The sequence below is a fragment of the Dendrobates tinctorius genome, unplaced genomic scaffold (assembly GCF_039654945.1).
Source record: "Dendrobates tinctorius isolate UK_male_01 unplaced genomic scaffold, ASM3965494v1 ptg000376l, whole genome shotgun sequence".
Lineage (NCBI taxonomy): Eukaryota > Metazoa > Chordata > Amphibia > Anura > Dendrobatidae > Dendrobates > Dendrobates tinctorius.
In genome coordinates, this window is record NW_027362042.1 from 2,118,453 (window position 1) to 2,145,399 (window position 26,947).

Below are 26,947 nucleotides of genomic sequence, written 5' to 3' on the forward strand. Positions count from 1 at the left end.
TGAAACTCGATGTATTGATTTATTTAAAGATCCTTCTAGAGGTCTCTAAGAAATGAGTGGAAGGAACTATTTATGGCTACACCGTTTAAAAAAAAAAAAAAGAAAAAGTTAGAATGAACAAAAAAGAAAATGATGTCTGAAATGGCGTTATCCAAGCACGCTCGGGTGCTTAGGCTAGTTTCACACTAGCGTTTTTGAGCACAGCGACGGCCTGCGCACGGCCGCCGCTAAGCCCCGCCCCCTGCCGCGCCTCCGCCGGTAGCTCCGCCTAACGGCGCATGACGCTGCATGCGCCCTGCGTCCCCTATCTTTATCACTGGGGGCGCAGGCCGCGCGCAGTATGCGTTTGGCGGCGCATGCGCCTTTTTGACGGTGCGCCGGCGCAACCAAACTGCAGCAGGTTGCGTTTGGCGCAGGTCAGCGCACCGTCAAAAGGACGCATGCGCCGCCAAACGCATACTGCGCACGGCCTGCGCCCCCAGTGATAAAGACAGGGGACGCAGGGCGCATGCAGCGTCATGCGCCGGTAGGCAGAGCTACCGACGGAGGCGCGGCAGGGGGCGGGGCTTAGCGGCGGCCGTGCGCAGGCTGTCGCTGCGCTCAAAAACGCTAGTGTGAAACTAGCCTAACCAAGTGTCTTCGGGGTGTTCGAAAAATATGTTTGAGTCCCCATGGCTGCATGGCTCGCGGCTGTTCCACAGCCACAATACATACAGGGATTGCCTGTTTGTTAGGTAATACCTACATGTATCTTACTAGCCACGAGACATGCAGCCGCAGGGACTAACATATTTTTCGAGCACCCTTGAGATACTCGGTTAGCACCCGAACATGCTCAGATAACACATGCTCATCACTAGTATGAAGCTTACAGTTTTACACTTTATGCTTTATTATTATTATTATTATTGTAGTTTCACCAATTTTGTGGCACTCAAAACAACAGTCATCCTTCATACTTCACCCTTGAGAAGGATTCATCTTGCTGCCCTTGGCCTGCACCATGGTATGTTAGCCCCCCAACCCACCATAATTACACCCCGGCCTTAGAATGAAACAAGTCACCATGTCACAAGTCACAATGTCACCCCCAGCGATAGAATGATCCATCATACCAACATCTTGTCTGCGGGGAGTCACTGTTGTCCCCTGCCAAAAGTTATCTGGCTCTTAAGTTGGTCCATACATTGGCCAAATGATGATACTCTTCATATGTGCAGGTAACTGTATAAAGTAAGAATGTGTCATTATAAAACACTATGAATAAAACTTAGCATTTCCTTGGAATTCTAGTGTATCCTTGGGAAGCCGCATTGGGAAGAGATCCTGATTATCACAGATAGCACTCATACTCATAATATTCAATGGGACCTTTCATATGACCAATTCTTTTCTCGGACCAAATATCGGAGACACGTCAGATTTTGATCTGAGGGTCAAATCAAAATCGTCAATAGGTCACTGAAAAAAAGCAAACTACACTCGGATGATATCCAACTTGTGCAGTCCACTTTTCACGGACTCTCAGAATGGAGAACGTGGAGAAAATTTTTTTCTATTTTTCCATGTACAAAAAATTGGATGACAGTCGTACCACACTCTGATCCGAATTATCAGTCAATGTGAATGAGGCCTTAGCGTGGGTGGTGATAAATCTATGACACTGGCGTGTTCTGCAATGCTGCGGCCATTTGAGAACAGAAAAATCTGGCGCAGACTTGTGTTGTATTTCGGGACAGTTTTCTGCTGCTTATGTTGTATACATTAGCATGAAATGAAAAATAGACTGCAATACCCCAGTAAACTCCACTCTGTAAATCGCATTTGTCTTGGAACGGATGGCGAGTTTTCCACATGTGATAATTCCATTATTCCGAGTGAGTGTAACCTGTGAGTCGAGGGGACGGAAGCCAGCTGCTTGTCACTGTGCTTCTGTGCAGGAGGAAAACACTTTAAGAACATTTGGTTTATATCCAAGGACAGGCAAGCTTATAAAATTAGATCATTTCTATAAATTGACTCTTGCAAAATGTTTGGAAAAGTTGAGTTGTCCTGGAAATAATAGCTGTTCCTTGTGAGACTATCCTTGAAAATGAATTTGAGCACTTTCTGCTGACATGTCAAAAGTTGGAAGTTTTCTACTGCTGACTAGTCAAGATTTGATCCATTCGCTCAGCAGCAGCCATGATGTCTGTATAAAATTCTCTGGCTTCCGTGTAATGATAGCGTTTGTGATCCAGAAATACCTATTCAGAATTGTGCACGAGAATCTGCACTGCTCAACTGCGGACTTGGAAGAGGACACCAAAACTGAGGGAGTGTTGGCCAAAGTCTTAGGATGATGTTACGGAGTTGGCCTCATTCACTACTTTACATTAAATTGTGGTAATACCTTGTGTTAGCTATTTCTTCCATTGCTCCTTATGGTTGCTTTTGTCTGGATTTCATCAATTCCAGACGTTATGTAACTTTCTTCCAGTGTCAGTGTATATTACATGTACAGTAGATATAGCTACGCTCTTTGCCTTCTGTATTGCTGGGGGGTGGTATTGCGTTATATTCTGTAAAAACCAACGTCTGAGCAGTAGTATGTGTACCGTGTAATGAGCAGTAGATTTTCACACCACTGATTATTAAAGGGAACCTCTTGTGCTGAATAACACTATTAACCTCCAAATATAGGGTCAATCTCCGGATAATAACATTAGAAAGGCTCTCAGTCGCCTCCCTGAAAGTGCGGCACCCAGGAGAAAACTAATTGTATTCTACCGGGAGCCGTCAGCTTTCAGTCATACAGGAGTGCCGGCGTAGGTTCAGCCAGCGCACACTATGCTATGAGTGGCAGCTGTATGCCCACCCCAACACTTTGACTGACAGGCGGCTCTGATGTGTATCAGTGCAGATTCAAGTGACCGCCATAATGCCGGGGCATGCCTACAGCCACTGGCACGTCTCTATAACTGAAAGGTGCCAGCTGCAGTATTACGGACAGGAACCTTTTTAATGATATTAACCTTCAGAATGACCCTATATCTGCCAGTTAATGGCGATATCTGACGTGACCGGTCCCCTTTACAATTAGCAGTGCTGAAAATTTTATTGATGGGTGAATATCAGCTTATTTTTAGATCATTTTGACTAATGATGGATCCAGCACAGTACTATTATTCATCCTTATGCATACACTGTGTCCAACATGGCCACTCATATTGAAGGCAAACATGGCACATTATTCATAGCAGACATGATATCGTTAACTTGGACCCACATGTAGCTTCCAAAATTGCTAATATTGTATTCTTGAGATCAGACATAATCCACCATATGTGTGCTTCTTACTACACCAAATTAATTTATGGTTTATAGTTTGTATGTTCTCCCCGTGTTTGCTTGGGTTTCCTTCCAAACACATATTGATGGTTACCTCAGTGGGAATAGTGATGATGATGTCTGTAAAGTGCTGTGGGATATGTAGGACCATATATAAGGAAGTAATATCTTGGGTCTTTGACCGGCCAGGGTCAACGTCTCCGTGGAGTTTCCATATTCTCCTCAGGTCTTTGCATGGGTTCCTCTGGGTACTACTCCCCAAAAACATAATGTTAGGTGTGTTAGCTCCTTACCCACTTACCCCTAACGTGTATGTGTGTGTTGAGATGTGTTGGGAAAGTAAACACAGATCTAGCAAGTGCAGAAACTGAGAACTGCTGATTGGTGGGGTGTTCGGATGTCTGACCCCCATTGATTTTATATTGATGACCTATCATGAAAATAGTTAATATCATAGAAGCATCCTTTTAAGTAAACTCAAGCATTGCTCAGAATTTCTTTTATTTTTCAGTGATACAGATAAGTTCCAGCTTTGATCTTGTCCTGTAACGCCGCATGGAGTCAGGATGCTGGAGGTGTGCGAACCCAGGGTGGGGATTGACCAGGAAACCACGTGTTTCCCCTTCTGCTAATGACATTATTATCCAGACATGCTCTCAACAGCTACAACATATATGAGAGAGATCACAAGATTATCTGTGTCTGAAAGCAACGCAGGCTTTTATATTGGCACAAACTGTACACCTCTCCCCCTCGCCAAACCCCATCCTGTTACTTACCATGACCTCATCTTCCTCGCGCCTGCTTAAAGGAGCTCTGGGCACTCTCCAGACTTCTCTGTTAAAGTAATGACCGCGATCTGCCTGTATTAGGTCATCTCATCTGGTACTCCAAGGAATGAAAGCCCTTCACTAATATTTTAAAAAAAAGGTCATATACTTAGTGTAAAGATTTACAAACTAAAAGGCACTTTTAATGAGCACCGAGTATCTGCAAATCACTAATATAACCTTACTATTTAGCGACCTTCTGCTTGATCTTGAGCCATCGCGACTTGGTGGATGAACTATCTGTAGGAAGAGTGAGCTTGTGCAACTCTAGATGGGTCCACCAGGGTCTTCTCCACCGTTATCTTGATAGTATCAATCCATCGGGTTGCTGGTCTTCCTCTTCGCCTTGTTCCTTCTATTCTTCTGACCATGATGTCCTTCTCCAGTGATTGATCTCTTCCTATGATGGATCCAAAGTAGGCGAGTCGTAGCTTGGTGATTCTTGCTTCCAGTGACTAACTTGTAGTAAGTGCCCTAAAGATAGCATCCCCTCACCCTAGCTCTAGTATTTTAGCTTCTGTACCTTCAAAATAGGGTACTTTCAAATCTAATCTCTCAATGCAGACACTAAATTCTGGGGAGGGGGTTGCTGACAATTTGTTTTAATGGCCTACCTACCATTGAAGTGGATCATCTGCTTTATTGGGCTCCTGGATAGACATAAATCCTAAACCAGGTTGGCTGTATGGTTATATCACTACTGGCCTTATAATATATAGCTCTGCTCAGCTAAGGACTAACTAAAATTTAGTTTTCAAGACTATACAGGTGCCCTACGACCAACCACCAGGATTGCCAACTTAATATTTTTATTTTCTTTTGGGTAGCCCTTAAAAAAAAAAAAAAATGGACCGCCAACATTTTTTACAGAAAAATTGGAAAATCATAATAAATCATTAAGCTTTTAAGTGATACGTCTACTGCTCATAATTGTAATATTAAGACATTATCTGCATTTACTGTGAAATATACAATTATGATAATTACAGTCTTAAAAATCGTCAGATCACGAACTCCTGAAATTCTTTATTTTTATGGCAATCTAGGAACTTTTGGATGGCTCGCAACCCTGCCAAACATCTGAGAAAGCAACCAAATGGATGTGTTACCCGCCCCAACAGTCCAATAGTCACAGTCTCCACAGACTGAAACATTCTGCTTCTTCTGTCCTGTGCCACCTAAAGTGCACACTGGTCACCATTCCAAACCCAGTAATGAATCAGCCCAACACATTGACTGAGAAGGTCTACAGAGAAAGCTAGGAAGGAAATGCAAGGGTTATCCAGCTCTCCTGCATTCCGTATACCTCGCCCAGCCTTCCTATATACTTCTTGAAGCCTAATATGTATATGGGAGAAACCACTTTCTCACAATACTTTTACCCTCCTGTAGCCCTCCTGTAGCCACAGTTCTAGTAGTGAGCTCATGACAATCAATTTTTTTTAATATCTTTATATATTGAACCCTATATACATTATATTCCGTTTAATAAAAAGGCATCAAACCCCTGTTAGGGTTCATTTACATGTGTTTTTGTCATGTATAAGAAAAAGTGACCGAGTTCCATCAGTGATTTTGTGGATGGAATTCTGTCTGAATTTCATCAGTTGTTTTTGTACATGAAAAAAGAATTTCTGCAGCTTCTCCTGTCTAGCAGTCTTAGAAAATCGTACTGCACTTTTATGGCATTCGATTGCTGCCCAATTTTTATTTTTTCACAGACCCATAGACTTGCATTGCCGATTTTGACATCGAACATGTCTTTGCGATTTTGCGCAGACTGCTTGGTCCACAGACGGAAATGTGAACAGCCTCATTCACTAATATAGGTATGAGTGCTATCTGTGAAACACATAGATAGGCCTCGAACACGAAAAAACTGACATGTGAATGAGATCTTACACTACTGTTTGGAATACTCTGAGGTTGTGCAGAGAATGCTAGGAATCCTTTTACACTTGGCATAAGTGTATCAGTTTTCCCTTAAGTGTTCTGTTAATATTTTAGTATTTGAAAAAGAAAAAAAGACAAAAATATTTTTCTTTAAATATATAATTTATTCGTATAAATATTTTTTAATTTATTTAGGAAGAAGATTTTAATTTTTTGCTAGACACATGTAGAAGAAACTGGATTAACTCCGCTTCCTGCGCCGGTCGGCTTCATAACTTCTGTCTGCTGTTTATTGCTTTTGTAAACATTCTTGTGGAAAGGAAATCATAGTTCAAAATGGGATTGTGTCTGACACAGAGAAAGAGAGGAATTTCCGAGCACAGAGGAACATTTCATTAGCGCGTCCAAGACAAAATGTGGATTCTCAGAACTGTTGATTCATGTCTTGGATTCATGTGTGAAGGGTTTTGATTTATAATAAACCCTTTAGCTTTTAATTAATAGGTTTTCCCGATCGTTGTCCCTTTTTATGGTAAACGTTAGATCCTTGGTTTTTCATTGTTTATATGTTGCTCGACGGTCCTTCCTCTATTCAATTATTGACTCGTAGGAGTTAAAAGTCCCTCTAGCCTGAAGCCATGTATTCACAGCCTGGGATTTTTATATGGCACGTTACATGTAAGGCTATAAATTCCAGGTCACACATCTTAAATGGAACAGTGAAAACACACACGCTTTACTACTGCTGGTATTATGACTTCACAAACCAAGACCCTGACCCATAACAGGAAGGGGTATCCACAGTGGGGGGAAAATGTGCAGAAATGTGTGTGTGGTTTAGTCTAGCCATACTAGTTTAAGAGAATTTAGTGAAGGAGCTTTGCCCTAAGCACGCCTTAATGCATCAGATTACATTTATTAAAAGGGCAACAAAATAGGAATAATCTAGACATGGAATGAAGATCTGCATCAATACTCAAAGATGTTGCTTTCCTATTATACATTTTTTTTTACTTGTTTCATTTTGTGAGAAGGTACAGAATACCCAATAATTCCCAAGGCTAGAAATGGCCATGTATGGTCAATTGGTTTAGATTAGAGGGAACTTGTGACATTGAACAAGACGAGTTCGTATTGACTGACAGCCTTCCCTGAAAAGGTTGTGCTTGTAGAGATAGCATGTTTTTGCAGATTTCCCATAAGGGATGGGGGCATTTCTCTAGAATCACTGCGTTGAGAAACACGTGATGGTGTCTCCGCAGTGTTGGATGTTGATCTCCATGAGATCAATCATCCTCCTTTTTCACAGTCTTTTACTAGGCATTGCTCCTACTAGCCAGTTTCCTACTCCACACTGATGAGGGGCAATACCCCGAAACAGCTGTCTGTGGATGGATACCATGTTTTGGCATAGGTGGTTTCCTTCATTGGAGACTGCCCTTCCCGTGGTTGTTCCTTCCCGGGGAAAGACCTGGCTAGTCATTGCATGCGTTGAGAAACATGTGATGGTGTCTCTGCGGCTTGTGTTTTGCATGTTCTTGTAGAGATAACTGTCAATCACTGAGGAGGACCGCCTACTGGACTCCTAAGCGCAGGTCCTCCTGCTCAAATCCATGGTGTTTGTAGATTGGGCTGTATTCCTTTAAAAGTAGTAAGAGCCAGGCTTGCATGACTATCCATTTATTGAAATTGAATAAAATCTGAAAAATAACAGACCATAAATGTACCACATAGTTTAGTCTATTGATTCCTAAATCCCCAACTCTGCAATTTTCACACTGTGTGCTGGGGCTTTTTGGAGCTGATACTTCCTGTCCTTACAAGAAGAGTTTTCAGCAAAGCTCCTTATCCTCAGAGATATGATAAGGGCCCGTCACACATAGCGACTCACCAGCGATCCCGACAACAATATCAACTTGTCAGGATCGCTGGTGAGTCGCTACATGATCGCTGGTGAGCTGTCAAACAGGCAGCTTTACCAGCGATCAGCACCAGCGACGCCGAGCGCTCGCGTCGCTGTGTACCTTAGTTACCAGCGCGCTCATGCAGGGAGCTGGTAACCAAAGTAAACAGCAGGTTTCTAAGCGCCGCGCGGCACTTAGAAACCCGCTGTTTACCTTGGTTACCAGCTCCCTGCATCAGCACGCTGGTAACTAAGGTACACAGGAGGGTTTCTAAGCGCCGCGCGGTGCTTAGAAACCCGCTGTTTACCTTAGTTACAAGCTCCTGATCGCTGGTCTCCCGCCTGCCACACGCAGCGATGCGTGCTGGCCAGCGGGAGACCAGCGACCGAAAAAATGTCCAGAGCTTTCAAGAACGATCAGCGATACCGGCAGGGGGGCGGTCGCTGATAGGTGTCACACACAGCGATCTCGCTGGTGAGATCGCTGTTGCGTCACAAAACTTGAGCTACAGCTGATAACACAGGATCCACCAATCACAATAGGTGATGTCACAGCTCCCCCTGCCATCACAAGCACCTCTGCACACACTCATTAAATGCTTCAAAACAGAAGATCTGGTCCCAGTCAGTCTATTGCTACTAATGTTTTTCTAGATTTCCTGAAAGGACAGGAAAACCCTCAGTGGCCAGTGTGAAAATTGCAAGATTTTGATTTTTTTTTTTCTGAAGATTGTGAAAAGATTCCCCCCAAAAAAAAACAAAACACCGAATAAAACAATAGGTCATTTTCTTTAAGAACAACCTAAATTGGGAACCACTCTTTAGGGTACATTCACAATGAGTTTTTCAACATGGATTTTGAAGTGGGTTGGCTTCAAAATCCAAGTGAAAAACTCAGTGTGAACATCTCTTCAACGTTTTCTTACTTATATAGCACCATCATGTATCGCAGAGCTTTACAGATATTGACATCACTGTCCCCATTGGGGCTCACAATCTACATTCCCTATCAGTATGTCTTGATAGTGCGGGAGAAAACTGGAGAACCTGGAGGAAATACATGCAAACACGGGGAGAACATACAAACTCCTTGCAGATGTTGTCCTTGGAGGGAGTTGAACCCAGGACTCCAGTTGTGCAAGGCTGCAGTGTTAACCACTGCTGCCTAAAAATATTAGGGCATTATATAGCTATAAAGTATCCATTTTATGTAATAGAACTATGGGACCAACATGGCCAAACCATGAATAATCTTATCTGAATCTATCGGCATGGGGGTTCATTGAGGTCATAACGCACATCCTGTTCGGCTACGATATGGTGATCATAGCACGATATGGTCTGGATTTATCTTAGCACCTCCCCATATATGTTTTCTTTCTAGAAACGTGTATAACCTATGCACTTTGCTTTTGTCAACACGCTTCAGTATGTCACTCCGGTTCAAGGTAAGGTGACATGACATGTGCACAGCGAATGTATTGCCAAAGCTCCTAGAGGTGTGGGGTCAGTACTGTTGTTTATAGACCTGTTCCAATACCTCCTGACAGACTCATTCCAAGTTTATTTGGCCTGAAAAGTGAAAATTCCCTTGGATCAGCTCAATTTTATAGTCTTTTTTTTTTTTACGCAAACTCTGCAAATTTTCAATCATGAAGTCACCAACTTCCTCTTCTGCCAAAGTTTTAAAAAGATGTGCAAATGGCGCCACGAGCCACGCACTAGACACAAATACAGGAAATTTTATTCTAGAAATTAGAAGGAATGGGTGGTGTTTTTTCTTCAATTTTACCAAGTAAGGTGAGACATTTAATAATCTAATGGATATTTCCATGGCAATACAGTTAGTTTTGTAGCAGTAATTGTTTTATTACGGGATGAAATCTAGTCATATAAAGGTTTGTGCCAAGAACCACACCATGGCTTTTGGCAGGCTTTTGGCTGTACAGAACATAATCTTCTGTGTGTGTTTCAATTTATTATGAATAGACTGTCTCTGCCCAGCCAAAGAGAGAACATTACTGTAGCTTTGTCTACCATCTGTTTCTGCTATCACTTCTACATTACGTCTGTACCTTTGTGTAACTAAACCACACCAATCACCCCAACGCCTTGGATTAGAACAGCGCAGACTGAAGGAAAGTGGATACGTCAGGGTGCTCCTACCACAATTTTATGACTGTGTTGTATATATGTCCTCAAAAGACAAGTAGCCTGTGATGATGAGGAAGATTAGGTTACTCTGAATCACTGTCCTGAATGGAACGATTACTGGAAAAGATCTCTCCACCCTTTTTAGTCTGTGAAAAAAAAAAGAGTTGGAAATGTTTGAAGTCATCATTTGGCAATGAAGAAAATCAACATTCAGCTACGAGGAAATTAAGTCAGTTGTTTTAACATTACATACCAAATATGCTGGGCTGTAATTTGATGGACACCATGATGGAAATCTGACAGACCCCAGTATCGTCTGTGAGGATCACCGAGCACTGGATGGAGACACCATTGCCATTATTCTTGTTAAATATTCCTTCAGGAAAGTGCGACCCAAACTGTGTAGAATTCCTAAAATGACAAACTTACCAGGTACTCGCCCTTCCTGGGTCCAGCATCGGCTGACTGCCACTGTCCCGGCTCCGGGTTTTAGCTGCTGCTTTGACATCACTGAACCTCAGCACAGCTGATGACTATGTTGATGTGACGTCACTACTACACCGGAAACACCAGAAATGGACACACACTAAACCCATTGTGGGTAAGTACCTGCTGAGTTTATTTAAGGAATTTTACAACATTTGGGGCCCACTTTCCATGAAGCGGACAACCCCTTTATCAACACAAGTGTGAGTATTGCCTTTACGGAGATGTTTACTTGAGACAACCCCTTCTTTGTTAAGGCCTTCATACACATTAGGCTAAAGGTTGTCCAAACCTGACAATTTTAACGTGATCGGCAAACAATTTAATGTGTATGTAGCCTCCTGACCATCTCCTGGCAAATGATATTGGGGAGAAAAGAATCAGGCCACTGAAATTTCCTTTTGTTGGGCTTGGAGATAAGACGCTGCCCAAGGAGCCTGGCATCGGCTTTCTCATAGAGAACACAGGAATGATTGACTGAGATGAGTATATGGGGGTGTTGAGAGAGATGGCTGTCAGCTTGACAGCTATGTAATGTTTATAGCCAACATTATCAAGGTCCCCTGACAATACGCTGCTTTCAAAACATCCCAGTGCTGAGACCCCCCACCGAGCATTCATCTGCATTACAGAACATTCCACTATTTCACATTACTAAGGTATTGTTCTCACATACATATGCCATGCAATAGCCTAATACTACCATACTACCATACTACCGCTTTGCCCATATAATAGGGCTTAGCTTTTGGGTTTTTTAAGCCAAGAACCTGTAGTTTGACCCTTCTAAGTATCATCCCAAAGAGGAAAGTGGAAACTTCTAGTTTGTGGATGCGTCAAGATATCTTTTTCCTTTTCTTTTCCGTTGTGTCTTTAAGTGATGTGTGTCCCTTAACTGGTTATTACAACAGTTTTGTAATAATTGTAACTGGTTTCTATAGCTTATACAGAATGTGTGTGGAAAATCTGAGTGTGTTTGGCCAGTCTGCTGGCATTTCCTAATCTAAATAATTTTCTCTGACCGTTTATGTATTATCTTCAGTTGTTTGAATTTCGTACTTCAAATTGTCTTTTTCTTGTTTTTGTCTTCCTTCTGTAGCCATATCAAACAAGTTACATAGAGCCACTGAAGACAAATAAATACAGTGTCATTTACCCAACACCAAACATGCCTCACAGTAAACTTTACCCCAGCATTGAAACATTGTCTGGATTCCAAATGGAGCCAGTGGATCTAACTACAAACAAGAGGAATTCGCCTCCCTCCGCAGGAAGGTCCCCATCTCCTCCCAAGAGAAGAAGTTCTCCAGTTTTATATATGCACTCATCCAGTCCACCTTTGAAAAAGTTAACTCCATCACCGCCAACTGTGCCACCATTCCCAATGCCATTAAGCATTAACCCAATGTTGTCCGCATTTCCTAGACATGCGTATAGGAACCCTGGACTCTTACCCTTATTGCAGCCAATGGTTGTACAGCCGGTTCCTTTCATGTACACACCTCATCTTCAGCATCCAATCATGGTAATAGCTGATGAACTGGAGAATCAAAGTAGTAAACACAGTAAGTACTTTTAGTGATGTTAAGAATTCGCCATATTTTTAATCTGTCAATTTGGATAAATGACAAGTAGAAGGTGCAGACATTGTGCCTCCATCTGAAGAGCCTTTGTACACTTTAGGGCAGTTCTCCTGAGGACTCTTGTGAACAATCCTTGTCCATATTCTCTATTGGGGTTTGAGGACAACACAAGACATCCTAGATTAAAGCTGCTCCTATTCTGATATACAGTAGTAGAGCCTTATGTGTATCACATGGATGCCATTCAACTGAGAACATTATTGCCTAGTTGGCCAAGTCTTAGCCTGGTAAAATCTGCTATTTGGCAGATGTTCCAGGAATGGGACTCGCAACAATCCACTGAACACCACAGTAGTTGAGTTCTCAAGGTAGAATATCTCTGAGACAAACCCAGTCGGTCATAAATTTACTGATGGTTTAGCCAGTATGACCAGTATTTGCTAATCAGAGTAAAGTCCTCTAAGTACATTTCTTCTGACACCTATCTCTCCTCACTACCCCATGGAAACGTATGTTTGGCCCAGCTAAGCACTATTATGTTCTCTATGAGCAGCTAATCTCCACACGGCACAAAATGCTCAACCATAGAAGTTCAAGAGGCCGGAACTTTCTTTCTTCCGACATCAACAAAGTAAGGATGCATCCATCTTCATTAGGCTGATGGGCGATACAGCCGAAATTAACGGGTTTGGACAGCTTTAGTCTAATATGTATGGGGGCCTTAATAATGTATGATGACAAAAGAAGTTCGCTAAGGTTTCAGCTTATTCACTTACTGCAGCACCAATGTCAGAATGATTTAGGCCAAAAACGCTCATTGATTTCTGGTCTAAGGGCTGTTTAGCTTTTAATAAAATTCAGTGTGGCGACCCACTGCAGTTTAAAGACCCCCCCCCCCATACATATTAGACAAATGTCAGCCGAACCGGCCGATACCGACAAGCTTGGCTGATGATCTAATCTGCACAGGCCGACTGATGGTCAATTGCGCATGTCCGATTTTGGATTGCTGTTCGCATTGTTCTCCTGGCGATAAGCCACGGCTTATTCATTGAGAACGCAGTAGCGCTTCGGCTGAACAAGCACTCCTATGTATGGGGAGAGCTGACTCAGATGGCTGTTGGCCGAAGCATTATTCGGCCGACAGTCATATGCTGTGTCTGGCCGGGTTTACACCTTTGGGATTTCAAATAGTTACAACACTGGAATACTCTGATTACTCTGATTTGCTAAACTACCTTATCCTATTGTAATCTTTTTGCTGAAAGATCTTTGTGTTCATAGACTACCCATATATTTATAATATAACCATTGGTCTGCTATTGTGTGAGAGAGCCAGGTATTTTACTATATATATTGTCAGGAGGCCCAAGAAGAAGCCTCGGGAAAATATCTGTTATATTGTGCCCGTTTCTGCCCATCTTCTACTAGAATTTCCAAATATTTTTCCTATAGGCTTTTATCTCTATCTACTAAATGACTACTTGTGAATGGTTCATGTGCATTAATAAATAAACTTTCTATCTTTCTTCTGTTACAGTGGCTGTGACAGTCCCGGAGTGTTACGAAAAATCTCCACTATTAAAAACCATAAAAGTCGAGCCTGTGACAGATCAATGTATGACTGAAGTTTATCCTGAACAAATGTCTCCTGGTATCAGTACACCTCCTAAGTCAATGTTCCAAGAGTAAGTCACATAATGTGGACACTTGAAAGATATGTTGGGTAGGGGGAGTCAAATAGCGTTCATTAAAAATGTTTTACCGTTTTCACTTCTACTGCCTTTGTGTATCACAGTACTTAGCAGCCTGCGGAATGAGTAAACTGCAAATCTGTCAGCGATCTCCTTCTGACAGTAGGGTTTATTTAAATGCTCCAATGGAATTATTGAGCTCAATGTGACCTCTTCTTAGTCGTCTGCAGCTACAGTTGTGGCCAAAAGTATTGACACCCCTGCAATTCTGACAGATAATTCTCAGTTTCTTCCTGAAAATGATTGCAAACACAAATTCTTTGGTATTATTATATTCATTTAATTTGTCTTAAATGAAAAAACACAAAAGAGAATGAAGCAAAAAGCAAAACATTGATCATTTCACACAAAACTCCAAAAATGGGCCAGACAAAAGTATTGGCACCCACAGCCTAATACTTGGTTGCACAACCTTTATCCAAAATAACTGCGACCAACCGCTTCCGGTAACCATCAATGAGTTTCTTACAATGCTCTGCTGGAATTTTAGACCATTCCTCATTGGCAAACTGCTCCAGGTCCCTGATAATAGAAGGGTGCCTGCTCCAAACTGCCATTTTTAGATCTCTCCACAGGTGTTCTATGGGATTCAGGTCTGGACTCCATTGCTGGCCACCTTAGAAGTCTCCAGTGCTTTCTCTCAAACCATTTTCTAGTGCTTTTTGAAGTGTGTTTTGGGTCATTGTCCTGCTGGAAGACCCATGACCTCTGAGGGAGACCCAGCTTTCTCACACTGGGCCATACATTATGCTGCAAAATTTGTTGGTAGTCTTCAGACTTCATAATGCCATGCACACGGTCAAGCAGTCCAGTACCAGAGGCAGCAAAGCAACGCCAAAACATCAGGGAACCTCTGCCATGTTTGACTGTAGGGACCGTGTTTTTTTCTTTCAATGCCTCTTTTTTTCTCCTGTAAACTCTATGTTGATGCCTTTGCCCAAAAAGCTCTACTTTTGACTCATCTGACCAGAGAACATTCTTCCAAAACGTTTTAGGCTTTTTCAGGTTAGTTTTGGCAAACTCCAGCCTGGCTTTTTTTATGTCTCAGGGTAAGAAGTGGGGTCTTCCTGGGTCTCCTACCATACAGTCCCTTTTCATTCAGACGCCGACGGATAGTACGGGTTTACTCTGTTGTACCCTCGGACTGCAGGGCAGCTTGAACTTGTTTGGATGTTAGTCGAGCTTCTTTATCCAACATCCGCACAATCTTGCGTTGAAATCTCTTGTCAATTTTTCTTTTCCGTCCACATCTAGGGAGGTTATCCACAGTGCCATGTGCTTTAAACTTCTTGATGACACTGCGCACGGTAGACACAGGAACATTCAGGTCTTTGGAGATGGATTTGTAGCCTTGAGATTGCTCATGCTTCCTCACAATTTGGTTTCTCAAGTCCTCAGACAGTTCTTTGGTCTTCTTTCTTTTCTCCATGCTCAATGTGGTACACACAAGGACACAGGACAGAGGTTGAGTCAACTTTAATCCATGTCAACTGGCTGCAAGTGTGATTTAGTTATTGCCAACACCTGTTAGGTGCCACAGGTAAGTTACAGGTGCTGTTAATTACACAAATTAGAGAAGCATCACATGATGTTTCGAACAGTGCCAATACTTTTGTCCACCCTCTTTTTTATGTTTGGTGTGGAATTATATCCAATTTGGCTTTAGGACAATTCTTTTTGTGTTTTTTCATTTAAGACAAATTAAATGAAGATAATAATACCAAAGAATTTGTGTTTGCAATCATTTTCAGGAAGAAACTGAGTATTATCTGACAGAATTGCAGGGGTGTCAATACTTTTGGCCACAACTGTAAGTTCATAGGAACATATTAAAATATTGTTTGTTTTTTCTGGATGAAAATCAGACAATTTTTCATCTATACAGTAGGTCACGTTTAGAGATGAGGGAATCAGAACTTAAAAGTTTGGGGTTCGTACTGGACAATTAGTGTCCAATGCTAAAAGCTAAACGCAGATTTTTCCCGTTAGTCCGTTACCATGTTCAGAGTTTCGAGGGAAGTCCGGGAGGAGAGAATTTTCCAGCTCAAAAGTTTGGGTCCCCATTGTTTTCAATGGGGTTTGGGTTCTGGTTCAAATTCAGGTACAGTTCTTGAATAAAGTTCGGGTAGGGTTCCAGAACCTGAACTTCCATGGGTTGCTAGTCAAGTTCACACGTGTTCAGTATTTGGTCACTATTTTATATCAGTATTTGTAAGCCAAAACCCTGTTCATATAATAAAGCTCACCCAGGCCAGAGACCACAGTATACCACCATTCTTGTGCTACATGTATTCAAGCCTGGATCACCTTTTAGTGCACCTGGGCGTCTTTTTTTTTTTTTTTACCAATTACAACTTCTTGTTCGGTGGAAATTTTTTGGGCTCTAATTTAAACATATACTTAGTCTTTTTTTGCAAATTGTGCAGAATGTCATAGAATCCTAGAATGTAAAGGGCCCGTTACACATAGCGATATCGCTAGCATTATCGCTATAATGTCACTGTTTTTTGTGACGTTATAGCGATATTGCTAGCGATATCGCTATGTGTGTTACTTACCTCCGACCGGCTCCCCCGCTGGTTATCGCTGATCGCGCGAGAACGTCCTGGTCCGTTTCTCATCGTCAGCTTCCTGCTGGGCTTCCTGTGGCGCCGACGAGCGACGCGTGGACGCGGGCGGGAGGACGTCAGGATCACCTCGCCTGACAGGTAAGTAGCGACCCCCGACCGCTGCTATGTCGCTGGTGAGATCTGCCTGTGTGGCAGCTCACTAGCGACCACTTAGCGATGCACTAGCGATCCTGACCGCGTCATATCGCTGGTCGGGATCGCTGGTGCATCACTAAGTGTGACAGTACCTTTAGGGATGAAGGGACCTCCAGGGTCATCGTGTCCAACCCCCTGCTCTCTAGGCAGGATTCACTAAACCATCTCAGACAGATGATGTGTGTCCGGCCTCTGTTTGGAGACTTCCATTGAAGGAGAACTCACCACCTCACGTGGCAGCCTGTTCCACTCATTGATCACCCTCACTGTCAAAAAGATTTTTTTTAATATCTAATCTGTATCTATCTGTCCCATCATACATGGACCTCTATGCCTTCCCTTGCCTCTATATGTGAATCTGTCTCTGGATAGAACAAATAGGCAAATATGGAACTTGTACTTTTCATATCAGCAAAGTTCTCTCTTACACACAGAAAGGATTGTCAAATAATATTTTACATGACCTAAAGTGAAAATTACAAGCATTTGTCATATGTAGAAGAATCTAGGTTAGTAAGGAGAAAAACAAGCCAAGAAGAATGCAGATATAGTCATTGGATTGTTCTACCTGCAGTGTGGCAATATGTTTTGAATGTAAGGAGCCAATTTTAAAACTTCCCGTGGGTGGGGCGCATGGGCTGAGCTCCTCTTTTGGAATTGACGTCAGGGACCGCACCCTCCTTTTGGCATAACACAACAGGAAATTCTTAATTGCTCTGAAAAGGAGTGACTGAGACAATAGCAAATATTTCTTCTAATGACTAGGACTATATGGGACTATATAAAAAAAAAAAAAAAAGTTGTTTTTTTGTGCAAGGAGGGAGGAGAGAGAAAATAAAGAAACTGTTTTGAATTATTTCTGGAGGAAATGGATTATGTAAACAAACGCAGAGAAAGCAAACTGCAACGTAACATGGTTTTGCAATCCTGAAAATGTTTGCGTGGGAAAAGGGAGCATGACCTGGTTAATGAGTAAAAATAATAAACTCCCCCTTTGAGGCACCCAGAAGAGGGCTCTAATAACGAGAACACTTCTGCTGGGATATAAGGAAATGATATCGTTATCATGTGTATAGAGTAATGAGATAAACTAAGTACACCCTCTATGATATCTATGGTTTTACTTATCAGGACATAATGAGGAAAACATCTGATCCTAGAAGGTCCTAAAATCAGGTAGAGACAACCTCAGATGAACAACGACATGTGACCGATTACACCGTGTCATTGTTTATTTGCCAAAAATTAGACCAAAATGCCATAGCAATGTGTGAAAAATTAATTACACCCCATCAATAACTTGTATATCCACTTTTACGGATTATAACTTGAGCTTATTGTTTTTTATATGACTTTATCAGTCTCTCATGTCATTCTGGAGCAATTCTGGATGACTTTTCTTTAGTGTTGCTTAAAGTGTGGCTATTATTACTCCAGGGCTGCCCTTCTTATGTAAAAAAAAAAAAAAAAAAAGATTGGGCAGCCTCAGACTCTTGTAAATAACACTTATTAACAAAAAAGGTCTCAAGGGTCCATATTGACACCTTTATGGGGACGACTTTATAGCAATAAGTTGAATCCAAACTTGTCGGTTGTGGGATCCCGCAAGCCTCCCCAGTCACTGTCACTGTGAAAGAGCGAGACCTCGCTCTCTGCTCTAACCCAGCAGTGCCGTGTACTTTACTGAGCTGTGCCCGAACTGTAACCGCTCTGATTATGTCACTGTTCAGTAAAAGCTTAGCAAAAGTACAAGATTGCTCTAGGGTAGTGCAGAGAGCAAAACATCCCGTTTTAACAACTAAAAGGGTCACAAAGGGTTGTGGGATCCCACAACCCAAAAGTTTGGAACCGACTTTTCCTAGAAAGTCAAGTGCCATAGGGTGACTTTAGATATACTTAGGACCATTTTTGTTAGAAGGTGTTTAGAATATTCAGCAGACTGAGACTGCCTACTCTTTCCTTAAATAAAAAGGGCAGCCCCAGACCGGTGATAGCTGCTCTTTAAGTTCATTGAGGTTTGTGGGTTTTCATTTATGCACAGCTCTCATAACATTTTAGTTAGGTTGAGGTCTGGAGCCATTACAACACCTTGATCCTTTTCCTTTCAGCCATTCTGTTGCACATTTGATGATGCACTTTAGTGTCAATGTCTTATTGAAAGACTCTGTTTTTGCCCAAGCTTTAGCTTTTGGATAGATGGCCTCACATTGGACTCTAGAATACTTTGATATATAGAAGAATTGATGGTTGATTCAATTTCTGCAGTGGGCCCAGGTCCGGTTGCTCAAAAACAAGCCCAAGTCCTCACACCTCAGTATTTAACAGTTTGTTCAAGGTGTTTGTGCTGATATGCTGTTTCTGATTTTTGCCAAGTGGTGCAAGTTATTATTATTTATTATTACAGCGCCATTTATTCCATGGTGCTTTACATGTGAGGAGGGGTATACATAATAAAAACAAGAACAGTAATCTTAAACAATACAATCACAACTGGTACAGGAAGAGAGAGGACCCTGCCCGCGAGGGCTCACAATCTACAAGGTATGGGTGAGGATACAGTAGGCGAGGGTAGGACCACACTCTCTACTTTGGTCTTATCTGTCCAAAAGACATTATTCCAAAGGTTTTGTGGTTTGTTCAGATGAAAGTTTGCAAACTTTAATCATGTTGCCATGTTCTTTTTACAAAGAAGAAGCTTTTTCCTGGCAACCATTTCAAAGAAGCCATTCTTGTATAGCCATGATCTTGAAGATTTAACACGCCAACTTAGGCCTTTAGAGTCTGAGTTTTAGCTCTTGAGTTTTTGGCAATTTCTCTTAATGTTATGTGGCGCCCCCAGGAGTATGGTCGCCACAGTGGCTTTGCCTTCCTCCAGGGGAGGGAAATACCAGGCTTGGAGGCAATGATGGGTCTCTCGCAGTCAATCTATGCATGCAACACAGTTCCACTACAGGCCAGCAGGGGGAACGCTGAACCGGGATGAAGGGGAGGAGTGCTCTCTAAGGGCCAAGAGGAGGGAGGAGTTAGTTAGTCTGCGGAGGGTGAAGTGTGCAGACATGTGGAAGGAGCGCTGAGAGGAAGAGCTCATCTCTGGAGAGAGCGCATGAACTGGAGCCTGGTCTCCACGGTTGTATGGATACTATCGGTCCTGCAACAGACACCAGAGGAGTAGGAGGCTGTAAATGCCCTACTCCCATCTAAGACTTGAGGACACAACAGCAGCTTGGATAGTGAGCCGGGACTCAGGCTACAGCTGTCCGCCGTGCAAGTTAGGTTCTTGAGAACATCTGTCCGGAGGATCTCCAGTGTAACTCAGTACTGGGAGTACTTCATTCGAATAAGCGCTAGCAAGGAGACTGCACAACCCATCTGCTGAGAGAGAATCCCTGAATTGCTTCCAGCCTAACCTGCTCCAATATCATCTGTAATCAGGACCCTGGACTGCAGTTACCAAGTAAAGGTACAGAAATTGCACCCCGCTGTGTCTTGTCTGCTTCCTACCTTTCCGGCACCGCTACATCCCCGTGCCGACCACATCTACACTGCCCTGGGACTATAGCTTTGCCTGTGGGGAGCTTTTACATCTTTGCTGCACCATACCATCAGTCCCAGCGGATCTGCATGCAGCGTCGGCTTAACAACTTCCTTGCCGAGCACCACAGGTGGCGTCACAAACTATTCATCTAACTACATTCCACCATTCACATCTTCCTATTACTTGGGCGCCCAGGGCCACGGTCTGAGTCACCGCTGCTGTGACACATCCCACTGATACCGGCCCGGTACGGAGTACCCCACGGCCCTGGGAGGGCGACCCAGTTACATGGTCTGATGTTCCACTCATAAGAAGATTGTCAACTGTTTTAAATGTTTTGCCCTTGTGAATAATTTTTCTCACTGTAAAATTATGAATTCTAAATTGTTTGGAAATGACCTTATAACATTTTGCAGATTGATGGGTAGGAACAATTGCTTTTCACTACTGATTATTACTTTATCATTACTGGTGTCTTTCCTCCTTGACACATGCCTGAATGCTCCAGACCAGCAAGCTGCCAACATTTCTGCTTTTTTGATGGTCACACTTACTAATGAACAATTAATCATGAGCATCTGGCTGCTACCTGCCCTGTTAATTTCTAAGTACACAAAATACTCCATTTTTCACACACGACTTCTGCAATTCATTCCACTTTTAATGGACTACACTGTCATGTGGTTAACTGAAGTTGTATTCTATGGTACCAAAAGTTTTTATTTTTTATGATCTGATACACAAAATCATAGAATTAAGAGGGTGTACTTATTTTTTCTCATGACTGTAATACATTGGAGAACCCATAAATAGATTATATGGTGTTTTCATTGGATTTCCTGCCATTAGCATGTTGAGCATTGTGATACTAATCTCCAGGCAATGGCATAAATGCCATGTGTCTACTTTTGTGTCCTTAGATAAAAGGTGTCAGTCCTATTTGGAGAACCTCCCCCTCCAGAAAAACTAGGTTGTTAGCAAATAATTAACAATGGGGTGAGACTTGGCCCAAGAGTCATACAAATGCGGTATGGGTTAAAAACAAAAGGTCATTTTGTCATGGGTGCAAAATCCAGCCCCCTAATGAGCGGCCTACTTTGATCTTCAGAATCCCTTGTGTTGTGTGTCCACCATTGGATACAAGGCTGAAAAAAAATAATATTCACTCAAGATTTAAGTTCTCCTAAAACTCTAATCAATGTTATCCAACTGCAAATGGGAGCAATTCCAAAGATAACAGCACTGCTATTTCGGTTTTGGCTATCTCTCGCATGGTGTCTGGTGAGTCGCTGTTAGATTACTGTGACTCCACCATGTCCTTGCAATTCCCTGTGGAGAAAAAACAGGCAAGCAATTTTGCAAACATTGCAAGAAATTAAGTTTCTAAACCAGCCACAACCTCATCAGTATGTATAGTACTGTGCTTGGGGAAAAAAAATGAAGGGGACATTTTATGTAACAGAATATCTGTTCTTTGTTTTTTTTTCTTTTCAGTTTAACTTATGATTTTAGACCACCTCCTTTTGCTGTTTTGACAGCTCCGCTTCCACACTCCCCCAATCTGTCTGCATTGAGGCTAGCTGTGCCCACCTCAGTCTGTCTCGGCACCAGCCCCTTTATCATATACAGTCATAGAGAGGGAAATGGAAGCTTTCTGAGCGCATTAAAAAAAAAAAAAATCGGAAGTGGAACTGTTGCAGTGGCAAGAGGGGGTCTGGAATCGGGACATCAATGCCAATTTTATAAATTAAGTATATTAGCTGTTTCAAAAACATCCAAATCATTTTTTGTGTCAACCCCTTTTAATATATCAGAACCAGATGCAAATTGAAGTAAAAAAGGCCCACGTAAAATTAGAGTAAACTTTATTAATATTCAAAATGAGACATACATTTTAAATCAGAAATAAGAAGAGTAAAGACACAGAACTCCAGGACAATCCAAGGCACCATATAGTGAAATGGTTATTAGCTGACAGTCATGCATATAATATAAATGAACAGTAGCTTTAGAGAGCTTAATAGCATTTAAATATGGCATGAATGCAGACAGAAGTCATTATTTAAAATTACCATAGTAGGGCCATATTAATATATAGTTTAAGTCAGAAAAATGCATTAAAATTTATCATATCATGCAAGTGCAAAGAAAGGTAACCTGGAGAACCCTGACGCGCGTTTCTCATTAGCTTCTTCCTGGGGGTGTAGCTTCTTCCTTGGATCGTCCTGGAGTTCTGTGTCTTCACGCTCCTTTATTTTGATTTTAATATTGGTCTCATTTTGAATATTAATAGCTATTCTAATTTTTTCTTGGGCCGTTTGCTTCCAATTTGCATTTGGCTATGATCGTTTTTAGGGAGTACTCCTTATTGGAATAGACCATTTTGTCGGCATTCATCCCTTTTAATGTATGCTGTAATATTTACATATCTGTGTTTTTACGCAGACATCACCCATCAGTTATAGTACATCCAGTGAAGAGGCCATTACCTGTGGAATCTCCAGAAACCCAGAGGAAACGAAGAATACACAGATGCGACTATGACGGCTGCAATAAAGTTTACACCAAAAGTTCCCATTTAAAGGCGCACAGAAGAACACATACAGGTGTGCACCACTTAATATCAGTCTGGTTTATAAATCAGCATTTTTACAATAACTCAATTTATGAATGTTTTGTTAGTGAAGATCCATGAAGGGTTGCGGTTGATTAGTTGATAGGGAGTAGGTAACATACAAAGTATTATCCCAATCTAAAGCAGATCTAAAACAGTAACCACGATGTGGGTTGGTCTATTGGTATTGTCTATTTGTACATACTTAGGGGTAACTGATGGAAATAATCATGTAAGCCATCTCAATGGTAGAGTGCTCAACGAAGGAGGGCAACGGAGGCCAGTTATTTTCTAGCCTTCTGATTAAAATCAATTTGGCGGACCCAGTCCACTAGTCACATCACTACTTTGTGGCTGCTGAACAGGAGCCCGGAGAACCGTCTCTTACCTCCTGACAGTGTTTGAGGCTCTTCTTTTGATTAGCTGGTCTGGCATGATGTCACATATACATCAAGGCGCAACGCTGATGTCACGCCAGGCCAGCTAATCAAAGGAGGAGTCAAGGATGTCATCGGTTTTCAGGGCTCCCATCCAGCGGCCACAGATTACTGACATGGTCTTTGGACCAGATCGTGCAAATGGAATTTTTTTTTTCCAATTCTACTTCTATCTGGCAATTTGTAGGTGCCTCCACATCCAGGAACAGAGATACAACTATAGGGCATGAAGAAGCATCAGTCACATCTTTGTTTTGTATGCCACAATCCTTGAATGCTAAAAATGTCCACTTTTACGAGACAAAAAAAATGTAATATGAAAAAATTAAATATATATCAGATTTCATTGAGCAATTTGTTTGGAATGTACAGTTTTTTGAGAGAACTGAAAAGCCCTTTTGACCATGTAAAAAGACACCAATATTATAAACGGGACATGGCATGTGATGGGGGCCAGGAACTGATTTTTGGATTATGGACCCCAAGCCTCAAGTTTCCTCTGCCCTATTCTTGAGTGCCAATAGGACTTTTTGTAGTAAATATGAAGGGGAAGGGCGATTCTCTTAAACGCTCATTCGTAATAAGATACGCAGCTTCCATCTTGAGATCTGTATGTGAACACGCAGCTCCCAGAGGAATGGTATATTTTTACTTTTTACGCATCTGCTCCAAAACATTTTGACCTCCTCAGCAGTTCTTTGCAGCTGTTGTTTTCTTGTACAGGACGGTTGCTGATTTGGAAAGTGATTACTTTTTCCCCCCCCAACTCTTTCATTGTTCATATTGCAGAAAAATAAAATCTAATATGGCTTGCGCTCAATCTGCTTCTTTGTGCACTTAACTGATCTTCCTGTTCTCTTCTACAGGGGAAAAACCTTATCAGTGTACATGGGAAGGATGCACGTGGAAATTTGCCCGCTCTGACGAACTGACTCGGCATTTCCGTAAACACACTGGAATCAAACCATTTCAGTGTCCAGACTGTGACCGTAGCTTCTCCCGTTCGGATCACCTCGCCCTCCACAGGAAGAGACACATGCTTGTCTGAAAAAAAAAATTTCTTCTTTTTTTTTTTTTTTGGATTTTTTTTATACACATAATTCTGGATTCAGCTGGTCTGAATCTATACAATTCCAGTCAATAGATTTTATTCTTTTAACCTCCGCGTACTCACCACGGGTCAGACCTAAGAATGTGAACTTTTATTTTTTTTTCTTTCTAGTTTTTTTTTCTTGTAATACAGCGGCTAAGCAGTAACTTCCTGCTCTTAATTACACCTCAGGAAATAAAGAAAATGGACAATTTACTGCTTCTCGTGTACTTTCATGCCATATATCTATATGAGATAATTTATACTTATATTTAATTATAAACACCGTGCCTAGTTTGCTTCGTCTTGCCACATTCCTCACACATTCATTAGTGCTACATTGTTATTCTTTTTTTATTTTGTCCATCATTAAATACATTTCCTTAAAAAAAAAATCTGTCTTGGAACATTAAGGATTGTGTCGGTTCTTTGTTTTGTATGCCATGATGCCTGAATGCAAAAAAAAAGTGCACTTTTACAAGACAAAAAATGTAAAATGAAAAACATAAAATATACCTAATTTTGTTGAGTAATTGGTTTGGTTTGTATTGCACAGCTATTTTTTGGGTTTATCCTCTCGGTCTGTGCCTTAATCGGAATCAATTTGAGGTTCTACCTGTTTTTCTAAATAACCCATGTATCCATCCTATGTATCTATCTATCTACCTATACAAATGTACAATTTGTCTATGCCATGTATTATGATGTGAAATGTACTTGAATAATATTAAAAATCTATATATTTTTAAAGAAAATATGGGGTCAAAATAAAAGGACATTCAATCCGTAGAATTAAAAATCTGGTCCTATAAATTACCCTACTGGTACAAGGTTATGTTCACATCTACGTCGAAGGCTTTGTTGTGGATTCCAGCACCGCTGGACCCCATTAAACATCGTTGGAGTTCACAGAGTGTCACGGGTGTATATCCTATAATGGATCAGCTAGAGCGATGAAAGCAAAACTATACAGATGTGAACAAGGGCATAAGTAGCACATCCTCCAAGAGACTGAAAACATTACTTTTCAGCATAAAAATCTGCCGAGTATAAAGTATATATTTTTCCCACTGACTGACTTCAAAGGCATAACTTGTGCTATAATGTAAAACTTATAACGGGACCTGATGCCTAACATGTGGAACCATCCTGTATGGCAGTGGGGCTTCAGGGGCTCCTGAGTGTCATTGTTCGGCTACGGTCACACTATCCGTATTCCGTCAGTATTTTACATCAGTATTTGTAAGCCAAAACCAAGAGTGGGTCACACATGCAGAATTCTGCGCTTGTATCGATTATACTTTTCCTCTGATTGTTCCTCATCTGATTTTGGCTTACAAATATTGATGTAAAATACTGACCAAATACTGATAGTGTGACCATAGCCTTCGGCTTTGGGGGTCACACGACCGTGTTTCTCTCTGATAAAAACCGTTCAATAAATCTGATCAAGAGTGGTATCAGTTTTTCTACGATGTGAAGAGAACAAAAATTCCTCCATTCGGTCAGTCCGTGAAAATTGGACCACACTCGGATGCCGTCGAATTGCGGTCTGATGTTTTCCACGGACCCATAGACTTGCATTGATGATTTTAAGCTGAAACTTGGATCAAAATTAGACATGTCCCCGATTTATTTTTCCTCTGACCACTTGGTCCAAGGAAAAAAAAATCAGACCTGAGCACAGTCCCATAGAATTTCGTGAGTAGGAATGCTATCTGTGAAAACCACGGCTAGCACTCAGTCAATATAATCGGTCGTGTGCACGAGATAGATAAAAGCTTGCCAAATTATTCCAAGAGTAAAGTAACTTGTCACCAAGGATTAGAGATGGGCAGCAAAAGAATGGCACATGGATTCGGCTCTAAGACCATGTTCACACGATCAGTATTTGATCACGCTAAAGCGGTGACGTGTTTCTATTATAGTTTTCCTCTGATCCAGTCCTGATTTTGTCTTACAAATACTGAACATGTGAATGTGGCCTTGAAGGGACTGTCATCAGAAAATGATCTATTGTTCAAATTAGGGTTTTGTATCACATTTATTTATTTATTTTTTTAAATCACATCATGATCTTTATTACAAAATTGATAATCTTATAACTGGTCACTGGGGGCTATTTTAGACTCTAACTTTCTGTCTTTTCAGGAAGAATTTACAGCAGCTTCATTATTATCAGAAGCAGGATTACAATAAGTGATAAAATCTCTATACACAGATGACACTGATGATAATACTTGATTTACTAGTCACAATAGGTGATGTCAGATCTGGCCATGATCACCGTCCCTTCCCAATCACAAAGACCTTTCACACGCACGTTAGGCTATGTGCACACGGAGTTTTTTGCCTCTGCGGATTTTGTAGTGAAAACGGCAGATAAATCCGCAGGACTTGCATGCGGTTTTGCCCTGCGGTTTTACACCTTATAATGGATGAGGTGTGAAACCGCAGCGTTTCTGGACAAAAGAATTGACATGCTGCGGATTGTAAACCGCAGCAAATCCGCGTGGAAAAATCCGCAGCATGTGCACTGCGTTTTCCAGTTTACCATTGAAAACAATGGTATT

General features: G+C 41.6%; 1 protein-coding gene across 6 annotated transcripts in view; it reads left to right on the forward strand.

Annotated features, from left to right (window-relative positions):
* Nucleotides 1–25,129, forward strand: part of KLF3 (KLF transcription factor 3) — a 107,250-nt gene extending 82,121 nt beyond the window's left edge. For 5 of the 6 annotated variants that reach the window (XM_073562995.1, XM_073562994.1, XM_073562993.1 and 2 more), the window contains exons 3-6: nucleotides 11,696–12,161; nucleotides 13,720–13,867; nucleotides 22,679–22,839; nucleotides 24,151–25,129. In XM_073562995.1, coding sequence (XP_073419096.1) covers nucleotides 11,696–12,161; nucleotides 13,720–13,867; nucleotides 22,679–22,839; nucleotides 24,151–24,332 — 957 coding nt within the window. In that variant the 3' untranslated portion in view covers nucleotides 24,333–25,129. Of the gene's footprint in view, nucleotides 1–9,385; nucleotides 9,405–11,695; nucleotides 12,162–13,719; nucleotides 13,868–22,678; nucleotides 22,840–24,150 lie in introns of all 6 variants that reach the window. The other variant, XM_073562998.1, reaches the window with a different exon arrangement.
* The last annotated feature ends 1,818 nt before the right edge of the window (nucleotides 25,130–26,947 follow it).